The 18,343-nt window shown below is 38.3% G+C and overlaps 1 protein-coding gene across 1 annotated transcript in view; it reads left to right on the top strand.

The window, feature by feature from the left end:
- CFAP44 (cilia and flagella associated protein 44) overlaps window positions 1-18,343 on the top strand; it is a 123,892-nt gene that overhangs the window by 29,492 nt on the left and 76,057 nt on the right. Inside the window, exons 15-16 of the mRNA XM_068968454.1 lie at window positions 13,460-13,621; window positions 17,256-17,489. Coding sequence (XP_068824555.1) covers window positions 13,460-13,621; window positions 17,256-17,489 — 396 coding nt within the window. The remainder of the gene's footprint in view (window positions 1-13,459; window positions 13,622-17,255; window positions 17,490-18,343) is intronic.

Genomic DNA, 18,343 nt, shown 5'->3' with positions numbered 1-18,343 from the left:
AGTTTGGGTAAACTCGGGAGTTGGTGATGGACAGGGAGGCCTGGCGCGCTGTGGTTCATGGGGTCGCAAAGAGTTGGACACGATTGAGCAACTGAACTGAACTCCCTCCATCAAAACAGATAAAAAGACATTTCAGGCAGTTGTTCCAGTTAGCACTTGTATTTCTAACATTGTTTGGGAGTTCCTAACAGTAAAAGTAAATTACTCTCATTTCACAATATATACATGTATCAAATCATCATGTTGTTCATCTTAAACTTATACAATGTTATGTCAATTATATTACAAAGAAAGTGGGAGAAAAAAATAAATTACCATTTGTAGCTGCACACTTCAGTTGTCCAAGCAGCAATAGCTGTTTGCCCCTACCAGCTCAATGGTCAGTCCTGTAACCTTCCTGAATGCAGTAAGCTTCTGTCCATTATTTTCTTTTCCAGTAAGAGTACATCATTCAAATAATCATTCTACCTGTAGTTGTCACTACTGTGATCACTTAGGCAGTAGTTACAAGGGAGAAGTTATAAGGGAGCCAGATGTGAGGCAGGTAGATCTATTGGGCAGCTGTGTTCCAGAGAAGATGACGACACCAAGGTGTGGATAAAAGCTAAGTAGAATTGACAGAACTTGATGATCTTTTGAATTTCTGGGGATAATTTTGAGGTTTCTAAATGAAATTCACTGGAGTTTCTCTAAATGTTTTTTTTTTTTTTTTTCTCTCTCCTGCGTTTCCTGAGAGCACCATTTTTCTTGTTTCCTAAACCAGGAAATCTTTGAGCCATCTCTTCCTGACCTCTGACCACCCTGCTTCACCAAGCCCTGCCATTGGTTTATGCATCTTGAATATCTGTTAAATCTGTCTCTTCCGTGTCCTCTTTGCTTCTCTCTGTTTCATCCATTAAGCTTTGAACTTGATCTTCTCTGCATAAAATGACCTCCCTCTTATCCTGACACACATCAACTCACTATTTTTTAACATATACACATAATTTACTAATGGGGGCTTTCCTGGTGGCTCAGATGGTAAAGAATCTACCTGCAGTGCAGGAGGACTGGGTTTGTCCCTGGGTCAGCAAGATCCCTTGGAGGAAGGAATGGCTACCCACTCCAGTATTCTTGCCTGGAGAATTCCATGAACAGAGGAACCTGATGGGACACAATCCATGGAGTCTCGAAGAGTCACACATGACTGAGTGACTAATGCTAACTAATTTACTAATATTCTAATAAGGATTTTTATATGTACATATGTAACAGTGATACTGTCCTTACCAGCTTTGAAATTGAGGTATTACTGGCCTTATTTTTGAAAAGAAAGTCTTTTATATTCTCTAGACCTGAATTGTTGTTTGTAGGAGGATTTTTAGTAATGAATTTCTTCAATAGATATAGAACTATAAACTACTAAAAAAAGATAATTACCACCCCACAACTTTATACCCAGTGTTAGTATCATTCAAAAATGAAACTAAGTAAACAATAATGCGACTTTTTGGATGAAATGAGCAACTCCTGTTCCCATGCAGCTTTAGGGTCATGTAAATGTTTTAAAGGCAAATGCCCAGCAGAATGTCAGGTTCACATTTCTGCAATTCCTTGTTCTCTGGTATCCTGTTCCCTCAAGTTCTAACTTTCTTGTTGGTTGCTTTGAATTTCAACTTGTGTCTGTTGTTTTTTTCTTCTTCAGTCATTCAGTCATGCCCGACTCTTTGTGACCCCATGGACTGCAACATACCAGGTCTCTCTGTATCCTTCACCATCTCCCGGATCTTGCTCTAGCTCAAGTCCATTGAGTCAGTGATGCCATCCAACTATCTCATCCTCTGTCATCCCCTTCTCTTCCTGCCTTCAATCTTTCCCAGCATCAGGGTCTTTTCCAGTGAGTCAGCTCTTCACATCAGGTGGCCAAAGTATTAGAGCTTTAGCTTCAGTCCTTCCAATGAATATTCAGGGTTGATTTCCTTGAGGATTGACTGATTTGATCTCTGTGCAGTCCAAGGAACTCTCAAGAGTCTTCTCCAGCACCACAGTTTGAAAGCATCTATTCTTTATGTCTGAGAGAATGCCTGAAGCTCTAGAACACTGCATTCCGTTTGGCTTCTAGGTCCCATTCTGTAAGTTGGCCAATGCCCTGAGAACAAAAAGTGCAAAGAATGTTCACCTCACCTCAACTAGCTTCCCTTTTCCTGCAATCTTGGCTTCAGAGCTATAGTTATACTGATTTCTCTGTGATGTCTTTAGCTAGTTTAGCAAACTTTTCATGTTATTGAATTGTTAGCTAATATATAGCTAATATAGGGGTTTTCATCTGTTTATAAATTAGGTTTGGCTAATATTTTCCTTCTTCATAGTTCCTCAGTTTTGTTATTAAAATTTTTTAATCTCCTAAGATGAATTGTAAAATATCCCTCTTTTTCTATCCTCTTCAAGAGTTTAAATTAAAATTTTAAATTTTTGGCAGACTTGGTAATGTATTCATCAGAGCATAGCATCTGAGGTGATTTTTAAAAATTAATTCAGTGACTTTCATAATTGTGTGTGTGTGTGTGTTCAGTCATGTCCGACTCTTTGTGACCCATAGACTGAACCCACCAGGCTCCTCTGGTCATGATATTTGCCAGGCAAGAATACTGGAGCGGGTTGACATTTCTTGCTCCAGAGGGTCTTCTCGGCCCAGGGATGGAACCTGTATGTCTTGTGTCTCCTGTATTGGCAGTCATATTCTTTACCTCTGTGCCACCTGGGAAATCATAGTTCTTTTAAAATTTTTAAAGTATGCTGCTGCTGCTGCTGCTAAGTCGCTTCAGTCGTGTCTGACTCTGTGCGACCCACAGACGGCAGCCCACCAGGCTCCCCCGTCCCTGGGATTCTCCAGGCAAGAACACTGGAGTGGGTTGCCATTTCCTTCTCCAATGCATGAAAGTGAAAAGTGAAAGTGAAGTTGCTCAGTCGTGTCCGACTCTTTGTGACCCCATGGACTGCAGCCCACCAGGCTCCTCCGTCCATGGAATTTTCCAGGCAAGAACACTGGAATGGGTTGCCATTGCCTTCTCCGTTTTAAAGTATAATTGACATAAATTAGTTTTAAATAAACAACATGATTTGATACTCATATGATTTGCCACATACTGATTGCCACAATAAGTATAGTTAACATCTGTCACTGTACATGAGAACTTTTGAGATCTATTCTCTAAACAACATTCAAGTCAGCAATATAGTATTATTGATGGTAGTCATCATGCTGTACATTACAGTCCCATGACTTAATTTATAATTGGAAATTTGTACCTTTTGAACCCTTTGCTTTACCCATCCCCAAGCTACTTTGGCAATGACTGGTCTGTTTTCTGCATCTATTTTTTTTTTCCCTTAAGATTCCACATACAAGTGAAATCATAGTATATTTATCTTTTTTTCTGACTTATTTAACTTAACGTAACACCTTCAAGGTCTATCCATATTGTTGCAGATTACAAGATTTCATTCTTTTATGGCTGAATAATATTCCATTGGGTTATATAATCATAATGGAATATTTTCTTTTCTTTCTCCATTCATCCTTCAGTGTACACTTAGATTGTTTCCATGTCTTAGCTATTGTAAAGAATGTTGTGATAAACATGAGGATGCATGTATTTTTTCAAGTTAACGTTTTCATTATCTCAGGTAAGTAACTGGAAGTGAAGTTGCTGGATTATATGTAGTTCTGTTTAATTTTTTGAGGAATCTCCACATTGTTTTCAGTAGTGGCTGTATTGATTTATGTTACTAACAATAAGCGTTCCCTTTTCTCCACGTCTTAGCCAGCATTTCTTATCTTTTTGATAATAGCTATTTTGGCAGAGGAGCCTGGTGGGCTACAGTTGATGGAATCACAAAGAACTGTGACTGAAGCGACTCATTCTGAGAGGTGTGAGGTGGTTTTGAGTTGTAATTTCCTGATGATTAGTGATGTTGAGCATCTTCTTATGTACTCATTGTCTGTCTCTGTCATCTTTGGAAAATATATCTGTTCAGATCTTCTGCCCATTTTTTAATTCGATTGTTGGTGCTGCTGCTCAGAGTGCATGCTTAAGGGGCAAGCCCTTCAGTTACAAATGGGGTTAGCGGGGTCCAGCCTCCTTGCAGAATGATGGATCAGGTTTCATGGGGGAAATGGTTTGACAGGACGCCTGTCCTTGCATGTTGGCTGGTGTGTTTGAGAAACCCACTAGCGGAATGCTTTTGCAGCTTTAATCGTCTTACCTTCCCCCAGACCCCTCTTTTGCATCCTCTCTGTATGTATTCTTCTAGCTATTTTATAACTTGTCTGCACTAATCAAATGCCACTAGGCCCACTCTTGTTCCTCAGCTCTCAGCAGGTCAAAAACCTTGGTGTTTGGGGGCATCTCTGAGTTTACAGACCTTATTTATTAGTCCCAGAACTTGGTGCTTTTTGAGAAAGTCCATAACACCTTAGGCTCCATACAGAACCCTGCCCAGTTCTCTGCTCTCAATTTCTTAATGGAACATGTATCTTCTGATAAGTCACTTTATAGGAGCTCTGGATACACAGATGACAGGTATCTGTTCAGACACAATCATGTAACGTGCTCTGAGCTGCTTCTTCACATTCACAGGGTACATCATAATTTATCATATGTATGTAGATTTATTTTGGGGTTCTCTATTCTGTTCCATTGATCTTTATGACTTTTTATGACAATACTATATTTTGATTACTATAGCTTTACAGAATAGTTTGAAATCAGGTAGTTATGATGCCTCCAGCTTTGACTTCTTTCTCAAGATTGCTTTGGCTATTTAGGATCTGTTATGGTTCCAGTCAGATGTGTCCTTGATTTAATGTTGGTAAGCACATTTTCCCCCCCTAGGGAACTTGTTTCTTGTTGTCTGTAATTTTCATAATATTCTTAATGTCACAAGATCTATAGAGATTTTTCCCTCTTATTTTTTTATATTGGTTATTTTCCTCCTCCCTCTTGCTAGAAGTTTGTCAGTATTTCCAAGGAACTTTTCACTATATTGATTTTATTTTATTTTTTTTCATTAAGTTATGTTCTTTTATTATGATCCTATACCTACTATGGGCTTCCCTGGTAGCTCAGCTGATAATGAATCTGCCTGCAATGTAGGAGACCCTGGTTTGATTCCTGGGTTGGGAAGATCTGCTGGAGAAGGGATAGGCTACCCACTCCAGTATTCTTGGGCTTCCCTGGTGGCTCAGCTCGTGAAGAATCTGCAATGCAGGAGACATAGGTTTGATCCCTGTGTTGGGAAGATCCCCTGGAGAAGGGAACGTGTACCCAGTCCAGTATTCTGGCCTGGAGAATTCTGTAGACTATTCTATGGGGTGGCCAAGACACAGCTGAGCAACTTTCACTTTCATACCTACTGTATTAGGGTTTATTTTCTAATTTCATGAGATGGATACTTACATTAGTTATTAATCTTAATATGCATCTTTATGTGCTCTTCACTTCGCAAGGATGATATCTGAGCTGTGAAATCCCCCTCCTCTTCTGTGTCCTCTCCTAGGGGCATGAGTCCTGACCTGATTGCTTCTCCTCCCTACCTGACTCCTTGTGGATCTCTTTTGTAGCCTTGGTTGCAGAAGACCTTTTGATTAGTTTCTAGTTTATTTTCAGTGAGAACTGATCCATATATAGGTGTTTTTTCGATGTGTTTATGGCACGCGTTGAGCCCAGTGTTGTCCTACTCTGTAGGTTGTTCTCTTCTAGAAATACTAATTTCTTAGGCAGTCAGTTCAGTTGCTCAGTTGTGTCCAACTCTTTGAGACCCCATGGACTGCAGCATGCCAGGTTTCCCTGTCCATCACCAACTTCTGGAGCTTGCTCTTAATTTCTAAACACATGGAATTTTTACTTTTAAATTATTGATGAAGTGAACGAAGTGTTAGTCGCTCAGTCTTGTCTCACTCTTTACAACCCTATGGACTGTAACCTACCAGGCTCTTTTGTCCATAGAATTCTCCAAGCAAGAATACTGGAGTAGGTAGTCACTCCCTTCTCCAGGGGATCTTTCTGACCCAGGGATCAAACCTGGGTCTCCCATATTGCAAGCAGATTCTTTGCCATCTGAGTTTAATTGCATTTTACTTTAGCTCTATTATTTTAATCTTTTGAAATTGAGGCAAATTTTATAAATATTCTTCATGTACTTGTAAATATTCTTCATGTTCTTTATAAATATTCTTCATGTGATACTGTTTGTAGCCTGTTCTAAAATCTCTATGCAGTTTCTGCTTATGTCTATTAGCTCAGAATTTTATATAGTTAAATTATCTATATCACTTTGATTTTTTTATTTGCTGGTTACTGAGAGACTTTAAAAGATCTTTATTTTTTTCCCTCGTGGTTCTGTCGTTGTTTGATTTATATATTTTGAAGTCATGATGTTAGTGAAAGTGAAAGTGTTAGTTGCTCAGTCCTGTCTGACTCTTTTCAACTCCATGGACTGTAGCCTGCCAGGCTCCTCTGTCCATGGAATTCTCCAGGCAAGAATACTGGACTGGGTTGTCATTCCTTTCTCCACGGGATCTTCCCAACCCAGGGATTGAACCTGGGTCTTAGGCATTGCAGGCAGATTCTTCACCATCTGAGCCAACAGGGAAGCGTATTAGGTACCTACAAATTTAACTCATCAATTTTCTGATAAATTAAACCTTTTATTATGAAGTGAATTTTTCATCTCTATCATTTGTTTTATGTGTGTCTTTCTGTGAACAGTTGGATTTTAAAAATATCCAATCTGATCATCTTTGCCTTTTAGCTGAAGCACTTAATTAATTTATAAGTAATATAATTATATAATAGAAATTATATAATTTACATATAATTATATAATTTCTATTAATTATATAAAGTTATAATTTGGATCAAATCTACCATCTTATTTTGCACTTTTTAACCCTTATTTTCTTTATTTTTCTTTCCTTATTTGTCTTATTTTGGATTATTTTTCCTTAAATAATCGTTCTGTTTTTCCTTTTGCTTGTTTGGAAGTTATACAGTTATTTCTATTCTTTTAATAGATACTTTACATTTTAACATATGTCCATAACTTCTGAAAGTTTAGTGTTAATTCTTTACCCAAGACAATGAATGCAAACACCTTAGAAATCTTCCCTCTACCTTCCTTCTAGAATGATATTCTATTGCTGTGTATTTTAAAAATAATCTTTTAAGATATATACATATATATGTATAAATTTTTTACAATTGTAGTGATTTACAACATGAGTTTCTAGTGTACAGCACAGTGGTTCAGTTATTTTTTTTCAGATTCTTTTCCAGTATAATTTACTGCAAGATAATAGATTTGGTGGTGCCGTAACAGTAGGACCTTGTTTGTCTATTTTATACATAGTAGTTTGTATCTGGTAATCCTAAACTCCTGATTTATCTCCCCCTTCCCCCTTTGGTAACCATAAATTTGTTTTCTATGTCTGTGAGTCTGTTTCTGATTTGTACATTAGTTCCTTTGTATAATTTTTTTAGATTCTGCATATAAGCAATATCACATGATATTTGTCTGACTTACTTCACTTACGATGATGATCTCTAGATAGACCTACTGCTGCTGAGTCACTTCAGTCGTGTCCGACTCTGTGCGACCCCATAGACGGCAGCTCACCAGGCTCCCCCATCCCTGGGATTCTCCAGGCAAGAACACTGGAGTGGTTTGCCATTTCCTTCTCCAGTGCATGAAAGTGAAAAGTGAAAGTGAAGTCGCTCAGTTGTATCTGACTCTTAGCGACCCCATGGACTGCAGCCCACCAGGCTCCTCCATCCATGGGATTTTCCAGGCAAGAGTACTGGAGTGGGGTGCCATTGCCTTCTCCCTAGATCCATCTATGTTGCTGCAAATGGCATTATTTCATTCTTTTTAATGGCTGAGTAATATTCCATTGTATGTATATCACATCTTCTTTATCCATCCTTCTGTTGATGGACATTTAGGTTGCTTCCATGTCTTGGGTATTATAAATAGTGCTGCTGTGAGTATTAGGGTGCATGTATCTTTTTTTTTTTTTTTTGAAGTTCATTTTAAAAATTTATTTATTTTAGATTGAAGGATAATTGCTTTACAATATTGTGCTGGTTTCTGCCATACATCAACATGACTCAGACATAGGTATACATATGTCCCTGTAAATGGAAGTTTTTAAAGATTCGTGGATTGACTTAAATATTTTAAAAATATTACCAGTCATGCTCTGTCTTTTCAGAACAAGGCAGAAGCATCTAGGGAGACCAGTAGCTTTTACCCTTTGGGGCTAGTGTCCATATTGTCCATTGGTTTGGGGATTTTTTTTTTTTAATTTTAATTTTTATTTTTTTTTTATTATTATTATTTTTTTTAATTTTAAAATCTTTAATTCTTACATGTGTTCCCAAACATGAAACACCCTCCCACCTCCCGTATCTTTTTGAATTGGAATTTTTTCCAGATATATGCACAGGTGTGGAATTACTGGATCATACAGTAACTCTATTTTTATTTTTTTAAGGAGTACCTATATTATTCTCCAAACTGGCTGCACCAGTCCACATCCCCAGCAATAGTTGTAGGAGGATTTGGTTTTTAAGACTTGTATTTTTTAAATCTCACAAGATATATTCAATTAACCATTACTAAGAATCACCCACATATTGACCACTTTCTTTGCTATTTATTCCTTCTTGCATTTGGGAATTTTTCCTCTTATTTGCAGGTCTGCTATTTGCAAGCTCTCTAACTTTTTCTGGAAATTTTTCTTACAGTATTAAAGGATATTTTTGTTGGCATAGAATTCTAGATGGCAGTAATTTTCTTTCAGCTCACTCAAGATGCCATGCCAGTGCTTTCTAACTTCAGTTACTTCTACTACCTGTTGGTGTGATTGTCACTCTTTTGAAAATAATTTGTCCTTTTTTGGCAGTGTTTAGGATTTTCTGTTTTTCAGTTCAGTTCAGTCGCTCAGTCGTGTCCGACTCTTTGCGACTCCATGAATCGCAGCACGCCAGGCCTCCCTGTCCATCACCAACTCCCAGCGTTCACTCAGACTCACATCCGTCTAGTCGGTGATGCCATCCAGCCATCTCATCCTCGGTTGTCCCCTTCTCCTCCTGCCCCCAATCCCTCCCAGCATCAGAGTGTTTTCCAATGAGTCAACTCTTCTGTTTTTAGTGTTCTGCAATTTTGTTTTGATGTATATAGGTGCTTGAATCCATGGGTTTGTAACTTGTATCAATTCTGGGGGAAAAATGGAATCAATTTGTCTTGAAATAATTGCTTTTGTTTTTTTCCCTTTCAGATGTGATCAAGTGTGTTAGAATTTCTTAATATTATTCTCTAAATGTCTTGCCCTGTCTTCTGTATCTTCTAACTTAAAAAAAACTAAGTCATATTTTATAGATTTCTTCTCATCTGTTTTCTACTGACTAGTTATCTCTTCAGTTATCAGTATTAAAGTCACCCTGGTGGGTCAGACGGTAAAGCATCTGTCTACAATGCGGGAAACCTGGGTTCGATCCCTGGGTAGGGAAGATCCCCTGGAGAAGGAAATGGTAATTCATTCCAGTACTATTGCCTGGAAAATCCCATGGACAGAGGAGCCTGGTAGGTCCATGGGGTTGCAAAGAGTCGGACATGACTGAGCGACTTCACTTTCTTTCACCATATTAATTTCAACTTTTTAGTATTTTTAGTTCTTGAAGTTTTATTTGATTATTTTTCATATCTGTTTTGTTAGTTTTAATAGATAAAACTGTTTCCTGCAGATATTTTAAGATTTTCTCTTGTAACTTAGGCATGGTAGGCATAATTGTTTTTTTGGCTATGTCTGATCATTTCAACATCTAAAATCTTGATGGATTTTTAAAATTTTGTTGACTCATTCCTGATGTTTTATTTCTAATACATCTGGTTATTTTATTTTCATGAATATGGATTTACCATATCTTCACTGAAAGAATAAATGAATACCCTTTTCCTTTCTTGAAAAAATTCTATTCTGAGGAGAAAAGTATGAAAGGGTATATATACATCAACTCAGCATTCATTATACCTGTTCAGGGTGAGGGAGAGAAGTATAGAAGTTAACTTTGATTTCATTTGTGGCAATGTATATGTTACTTTTCTGATTTGACTCATAAAACACAGCTCCTTTGAGGCTCTTATAGCTTGGCTACATCACATTCTCTCTTTTTATACTGCTGTTATCTTCTGACCACCTGGTCAAATCTGCCCCCTTTAAAAATTTTAAGACTATGGTTATCTTTTTCTTCATCCAAAGTGTAACCAATTGTCCTGAATGATGTTAACACCATGTGCCTAGTTGATCAAGTCGCATCAGCCTCTTGATCTTTTCATTTCCCATGACCTTTACAGTTTATTCACACACTCAGAGCCACCCACTGGGCACGATGACCACCTGTTGATTAGTTTACTAGAGCTTCCATAACAAAATAACCACAGTCTGTGTGGCTTAAAGAGCAGAAACTGATTTTGTCATGATTGTTTAGGTTAGAAGCTTAAGATCAAGGTGCTAACAGTTTAGACTTCTTCTGAGGCCTCTCTCCTTGGCTTGCAGATGGCCACCCTCTCACTCTGTCCTCACGTGGTTGTCCCCCTGTATCCTAATCTCCCCTTCTTATAAGGACACTGGTCCTACTAGATTAGGGCCCACTCTATAGACCCTTTCTCCAAATACAGTCACATTCTGCATATGAATTTGTGGGGACACAATTTCAACCACAAAATCTCATAAGAGCTCAGCTTTAAAAGTCAACTGTTCAGATAAGATGGTTGGATGGCATCTCCAGCACAATGGACATGAGTTTGAGGAAGCTCTGGAAGATGGTGAAGAACAGGGAAACCTGGCATTCTGCAGTCCATGGGGTTGCAAAGAGTCAGATACAACTGAGCGACTGAATAATAAACAATTCAGATAGCTCACATTCTGACCTCAGCCTCTCTCATGTCCAACCTGTTCACTTGGCTACTTCTGCTCCACTTGTTCTCTGAAGGCTCCTCTTGTTCCTTCACCATTTGTTTTCTCTCACCTATTAGTCCAACTTGTCTTAAAGTGAAGTCACTCAGTCGTGTTCAACTCTTTGCGACCCCATGGACTGTAGCTTGCCAGGCTCTTCCAGCCATGGGATTTTCCAGGCAAGAGTACTGGAGTGGGTTGCCATTTCCTTCTCCAGAGGATCTTCCCAACCCAGGGCTCGAATCTGGGTCTACCGCATTATAGGCAGATGCTTTACCGTCTGAGCCACCAGGGAAGTCTTAAGACTCTTATCTTAAGTTCCTCCTATATCTGGCTTAAATGTCATGATTCTTTCTATCAATAATGTTCAGTAACATTCTTCCAATGACTTGAGCTCCTTTCTCTTTTTTTCATACATTTCTGGCAAAAACCCATCCCTGACTGTTCCCAGTTGATCTATGTTTGCCTACAGTGATTACCAAGGGCAGTTAGAGATAGTCATGCAACAGGAAAGATTAGCTTCTTCATGATTTAGTGACTCAAATGGCCTCAACGCAGTTCACAGTAGGGCTTAGAGATTCTATGATGTTGTTCTTACCAACTCTCTTTCACCCACAATGATCATTTAAAAACTCCTCCTCTCCCCAAAGCTTCAAACCTCCCACTTGCTCACTCACTCTTATTCTCAGCATCACTTACTTCACCAAACAAGTAGGAGACCTATGCCAGGAACTCCTTCACCTTCCCACTACCAAATGTAAAATCCTATTACTTCTGCAGGTACCTGTTCCCCCCCCCCCTTTTTTTTTCTTACAGTAGAGGTGCTATGTGTCTTCCTGCTTGAGGCCAGTTCTCCCTTGTGACCTTGGGAATCTACTCCCACTGTTTTCAACATTTCACGCTGTTTTCTCTTTTCTGTCATATAAATTTAACCCCACCTGTTTAATGAATTACTTCCATTAATATTGAAATATATTCAAGCCCTCTTCCTTGTTCAGAAAAAATTCCTTGTCCTCATGTCCTCTTCTAGTCATTGCCGCATTTTTCTCCTTCCATTTTCCTCCTGGGGGTTGGTTATTCCCATGAGCTGCATTTCCTTACATCCTACTTCTTCCTTCACAGGCTCTTACAAGTTTGTTATCTCATAATCCCACCAGGTTAACACTTCCAGAGATACCAGTGTATCCATTTAACAGTTTTAGTTCTTATCTTTCTTGCTCTCTTAGCCTCAGTTGACCTTGTTGATCCTCATTTCCTCTTTGAAATACCATCTCCCTTTGACTTTTTGGGGCATTATGCTCTCCTAGTTTCTTCTCCAACATCTTGTCACTTCTTCGCAGCCTTCTTCATTCAGGCATTAAGTGTTGCTTCCCCAAGGCTCTGTCCCAGTCTCTCTTCTCTCTTCTGTTCTCTTGACCTTAGTGATACCACCAAGGCCACAACTTTCTTAAAAGCCCATATGTGCCACAGGATATTTGCACATGCTGTATTCTTTACATAGCATATTCCCTCAAGCCCTCCCCCAAGTCATTATGGAAAGAATCTTCTACTCATCCTTCACATCGAGACTTAGGTACCACCTTCTCAGGAAACCTTTTACGACCTCCTTGTGGTACCTCTGCAACACTAGTTGCAGTTATAATTTACATTTATTTACATGATTTGTTAAGTGACAAGCTTTCCCATTGGAGGTAAGCTCCATAATGGCAGAGACAATTCCTATTTTTATTATAATTTTACCTCTAGCACTTTATAAAATTCTGAGTACATAGTAGGTACGTAATAAAGAAGTATGGAATAAAATAACTGAAAGGATAAACATTTTGAATAATGTATCTATGGAGTATCAAGATGGGAATTTCCCACATGTGGTTAAATACATGATTTTGAAACTCAGGAGAGAGGTCTGGACTAGAGAGATGAATTCAGAGTCTAATTGCTTGTGAGTGGTAATGAAGCCATGATGGCTACAAGATTTCTCAGGGAATGTTTATGGAGAGAAAGAAAAAGAGGAGAAAGAACAAGAATCTTGGGACTTTCACATTAAATGAATTCAAGCAGAGGATGATTCATCAAAGGAGGCAGAGGTTGTATATGCTGTCCACATACTGCAGATTTTCCTTGGAAATCCTAATTTTAATATTCTGCCCTTTCAGCTGACATATTTCACAACCTAATTTTTGGCTCAGAAAAGAAGGCATCTATAAAACAAATATAAATCTAATTTTAACACTTGGTTTATTAATTAATAATGATATAATTGTATTAATGTGTATAGTGATTGATAAGATTGACTTAGTTCCTCACTGTGATTATTGCTGGTAGTAGTATCCTTTTAAAATAGCTAGTATACATAGCAATTACAGTTTTTATAATTTTAAAATTATAGTTTAAAGTATTTTTGAACTATGTTTCTAAAAGCTTGCCTAAATGTAAATGATCTGTTTAATCTTTGTTTTTTAGCCTGAAAGTACTTTGCTGATTATTTGTGAGGATGGCTATGTTCTTGAAGCTCCGTTTCCAGCTATAAAGGAGGACAAGGAGGACCGTGATGTAGTTTCCTATGAAATCAAAGACATGTGTTTAAAATATTTCCATTTCACAAGTGTCAAATCTAAGATTCTGGTATGAAATATCCTTGAAGCATTGTCTTCTAATTATTTTCTTCCTTATGATATAAAACAGCCCGTGTTAAGTGCTAGGAAATATGAAGAAGTTGATACAAACTTTTAATTTAAGGAGCTTATCTGGTAGAAAGCAGCTAACTGTATTAGAAGGAGGTAATAAATAGATACTAAAATCACAGTGCAAAGAAAAGAATTTTAGGGGCATGCAGAGGAAAGAATATATGGTTCTGATGGAAGGATGAGAGGAGGTCAAGGATGAGTTCATTGAGCAGACATTTAGTATTTAATGAAAGGGAAGGATTTGAGAGGTTAAAAATGGAAAGGCAATAAAAGCTGGGAGAACATCCTGAGGGAAGGCAGAATTGCAAGAGTTTTGTTGTTTTCAAGAAATGAAGACTGGGCCATGAAACAAGAGGGATGCAGTTTGTAGAGGAGTTTGACAGGAGTCTGTGACCACCACAAAGGACCCCTTAAATTCTAGCCAAGATGTTTTATTTCTTAAGCCACTGGAATAAATTGTTAAAAGGGTTTTTTTTTGTATTTTTTAATTTAATTTTCAGTTGGAGGATAATTACAGTATTGTGATGGTTTCTCCCATACATCAGCTATAGGTATACATATGTCCCCTCCCTCTAGGACCTCCCTCCCACTTCCCTCCCCATCCCACCTCTCTAGGTTGTCAAAGAACATGGGCACAGGCTGTCTATTTTACATAAAGGACAGACCAAGGGATGCCAAGGGAACATTTCATGCAAAGATGGGCTCAATAAAGGACCGAAATGGTAGGGACCTGACAGAAGCAGAAGAGATTAAGAAGAGGTGGCAAGAATACACAGAAGAACTGTACAAAAAAGATCTTCACGACCCAGTTAATCACAATGGTGTGATAACTCGCCTAGAGCCAGTCATCCTGGAATGTGAAGTCAAGTGGGCCTTAGGAAGCATCACTATGAACAAAGCTAGTGGAGGTGATGGAATTCCAGTTGAGCTATTTCAAATTCTGAAAGATGATGCTGTCAAAGTGCTGCACTCAATATGTCAGCAAATTTGGAAAAGTCAGCAGTGGCCACAGGACTGGAAAAGGTCAGTTTTCATTCCAATCCCAAAGAAAGGCAATGCCAAAGAATGCTCAAACTACCACATAATTGCACTCATCTCACACGCTAGTAAAGTAATGCTCAAAATTCTCCAAGCCAGGCTTCAGCAATATATGAACCGTGAACTTCCAGATGTTCAAGCTGGTTTTAGAAAAGGCAGAGGAGCCAGAGATCAAATTGCCAACATTCACCGGATCATCAAAAAAGCAAGAGAGTTCCAGAAAAACATCTATTTCTGCTTTATTGACTATGCCAAAGCCTTTGACTATGTGGACCACAATAAACTGTGGAAAATTCTGAAAGGGATGGGAATACCAGACCACCTGACCTGCCTCTTGAGAAACCTGTATGCAGGTCAGGAAGCAACAGTTAGAACTGGGCATGGAACCACAGACTGGTTCCAAATAGGAAAAGGAATACGTCAAGGCTGTATGTGGTCACCCTGCTTATTTAACTTACATGCAGAGTGCATCATGAGAAGTGCTGGGCTGGAGGAAGCACAAGCTGGAATCAAGATTGCCGGGAGAAATATCAGTAACCTCAGATATGCAGATGACACCACCCTTATGGCAGAAAGTGAAGAGGAACTAAAAGGCTCTTGATGAAAGTGAAAGAGGAGAGTGAAAAAGTTGGCTTGAAGCTCAACATTCAGAAAACGAAGTTCATGGAATCTGATCCCATCACTTCATGGCAAATAGATGGGGAAACAGTGGAAACAGTGTCAGACTTTATTTTTTTGGGCTCCAAAATCACTGCAGATGGTGACTGCAGCCATGAAATTAAAAGATGCTTAGTCCTTGGAAGGAAAGTTATGACCAGTGTAGACAGCATATTAAAAGCAGAAACATTACTTTGCCAACAAAGGTCCATCTAATCAAGGCTTTGGTTTTTCCAGTAGTCATGTATGGATTTGAGAGTTGGAGTATAAGGAAAGCTGAGCACAGAGGAATTGATGCTTTTGAACTGTGGTGTTGGAGAAGACTCTTGAGGGTCCCTTGGACTGCAAGGAGATCCAACCAGTCCATCCTAAAGGAGATCAGTCCTGGGTGTTCATTGAAAGGTCTGATGTTGAAGCTGAAACTCCAATACTTTGGCCACCTGATGTGAAGAGCTGACTGATTTGAAAAAACCCTGATGCTGGGAAAGATTGAGGGCAGGAGAGGAAGGGGACAACAGAGGCTGAGATGGTTGGATGGCATCACCAACTCAATGGACATGAGTTTGAGTAGGCTCCAGGAGTTGGTGTTGGACAGGGAGGCCTGGCGTGCTGCAGCTCATGGGGCTGCAAAGACTCAGACATGACTGAGTGACTGAACTGAGCTGAAAGGACACAGTGGGGGAAAGGAAAGGGTGGGATGATTTGAGAGAATAGCATTGAAACATATATATTGTCAGTTTTTGAGGAGAGGATTGATATGATCGGTCATATAAATTTCGAAGTTAATTCTCCAGGGTAAACAATAAAAAGGTGAAAGATGGGAGGTCAGGATGCTAGTGTTAGGGAGCTTTTGCAATACCCAGTTGATAGAGGCTAAGGATCGGAGAAGGCAATGGCACCCCACTCCAGTACTCTTGCCTGGAAAATCCCATGGGCAGAGGAGCCTGGTAGGCTGCAGTCCATGCGATCGCACAGAGTCGAACATGACTGAAGTTACTTAGCAGTAGCAGAGGCTAAGGATATAAATCACTTTTCCACCAACGGTAAATCACCTTCTTTTATGGACTATTTCAATCCACAGAATTCATGGTTGACAATGATAGCTATGAGAAAAATTTTACTTAGCTTTTCTATTAGGAACAAAGGCAAAATAATTTCTATAAAACTGGGATCAAATTCATGTTGATGTATGAGGAAATCAAACCAATACTGTAAACCAATTATCAATCAATCTAAATAAATATTATAAAGAAAACAAAAAACCAGGATCAGTGAGAGTTATGCAGAAAGTCATTTCAAAGATTTTAAAAATTTAATGGTAAAGATATATTCCCAAATTGATAATAATTAAAAAGAAATTTTATCTTTAAATTATGAAAGTATGATATCACATTTACAGGAGACTTGGAAAATACAGAACAAGGTTACATATAATAACACCATATATTACAATTATTTTTTAAAATAGATAAGAGTTTTATCAATATCAAACTCTCAGAAATTAATAGAATGAATATATAGGGAAGTAGAAGGATACAGTAGACCTGGAAAGCACTGTGAACCAATTAACATAATTAAGATTTATACAATTTTCACACAGTAGTCGGATACTAATTCTGTTCAAGTTCCCATAGACTATAAACTAACAGACTCTAGAACATATCCAGGGACATAAAACAAGGTATAAAAATTTCATGGTCTAAAGGTATTGAAATCATACAAAATCTATTCTCTTACCAAATTGATAATAATTTTTAAGTGACATTATTTGTTGCATTAGAGCTATGAATTTTCCTAGGGCTCTATCTTCTATTTTCTAATAGTGTGAATGAATGAATTACAGTTTTTCTTAAATCCCTTCATCTCTTTTGCTAAAGAGATTAATAGAAATTGAAAGGAGAAAGAAACAAAAGGAGCTGAAGGAGAAAGAAAAGCAAGAAAGAAGGAAAAGGCTAGAAACAGAGATGGGCGACGATGCAGAAGAGGAACTCCAGGAAGAGGAGGAGGAGGAGGAGGAAGAGGAGCCCTTACCCGAAATCTTTGTTCCTTCAACCCCCTGTCACATCCTCTGTGGATTTTACTCTGAGCCAGGAAAGTTCTGGGTTTCTTTGGTGAGTAATAATGTAATAATTTTTTATCTCAGTACTAATCCAATATATGTATTATTTTCTATCACATTCTTAATTCCTTACTCTGTGCTAAGACTTCAGTTGTTATCTACTATTGAAGGCTTGGATTTTGATAAATGAATGTGTTAGTTTTTATATCATCTTAAAATCTTTTATATGTCTATCTACTATATCTTTTATCTATGACAATCACACATGTTTCAGAAGGTCAAAGGGAAGAAGAATCAAAGATAGAAGAGCAAAGAGCTAAGAGGTTTTCCAGGTGAGTCTGTCGTTTTAAAATTTTGAGTATGATGGCAGCACAATCCACTGGACTTGCTTACCTTTCATTACCTACAACTATGCTATGTAGCCACATGGAAATCTGGGTAAATGGCTGTTTTTATTAATAGATGATCACAGTGCCACCATCAAAGAAACTGGGACTTGGCTAATAAGGAAGCACAGAAAAATGGGAGACAGATACCTGGGAATGTTACCATAGTGTGACAAGTACATCTCCTAAATACATATTTTCTACTCTAATAAAATATTTTATTGATCTTATTGCAAAGCAAGATTTCCTTCACTATATAATAAATTTGTCACAAATTCACATAGAAATATATGTGAAAGGGGGCGGTCCTAAGATGGTGGAGGAATAGGATGGGGAGACCACTTTCTCCCCCGCAAATTCATCAAAAGAATATTTGAATGCTGAGCAAATTCCACAAAACAACTTCTGAATGCTGGCAGAGGATATCCGGCACCCAGAAAGGCAGCTCATTGTCTTCGAAAGGAGGTAGGACAAAATATAAAAGATAAAAAGAGAGACAAAAGAGATAGGGACGGAGATC

Source organism: Capricornis sumatraensis, chromosome 1 (genome assembly GCF_032405125.1).
Source record: "Capricornis sumatraensis isolate serow.1 chromosome 1, serow.2, whole genome shotgun sequence".
Classification (NCBI taxonomy): Eukaryota; Metazoa; Chordata; class Mammalia; order Artiodactyla; family Bovidae; genus Capricornis; species Capricornis sumatraensis.
This window is presented reverse-complemented; position numbering and strand designations above follow the sequence as displayed.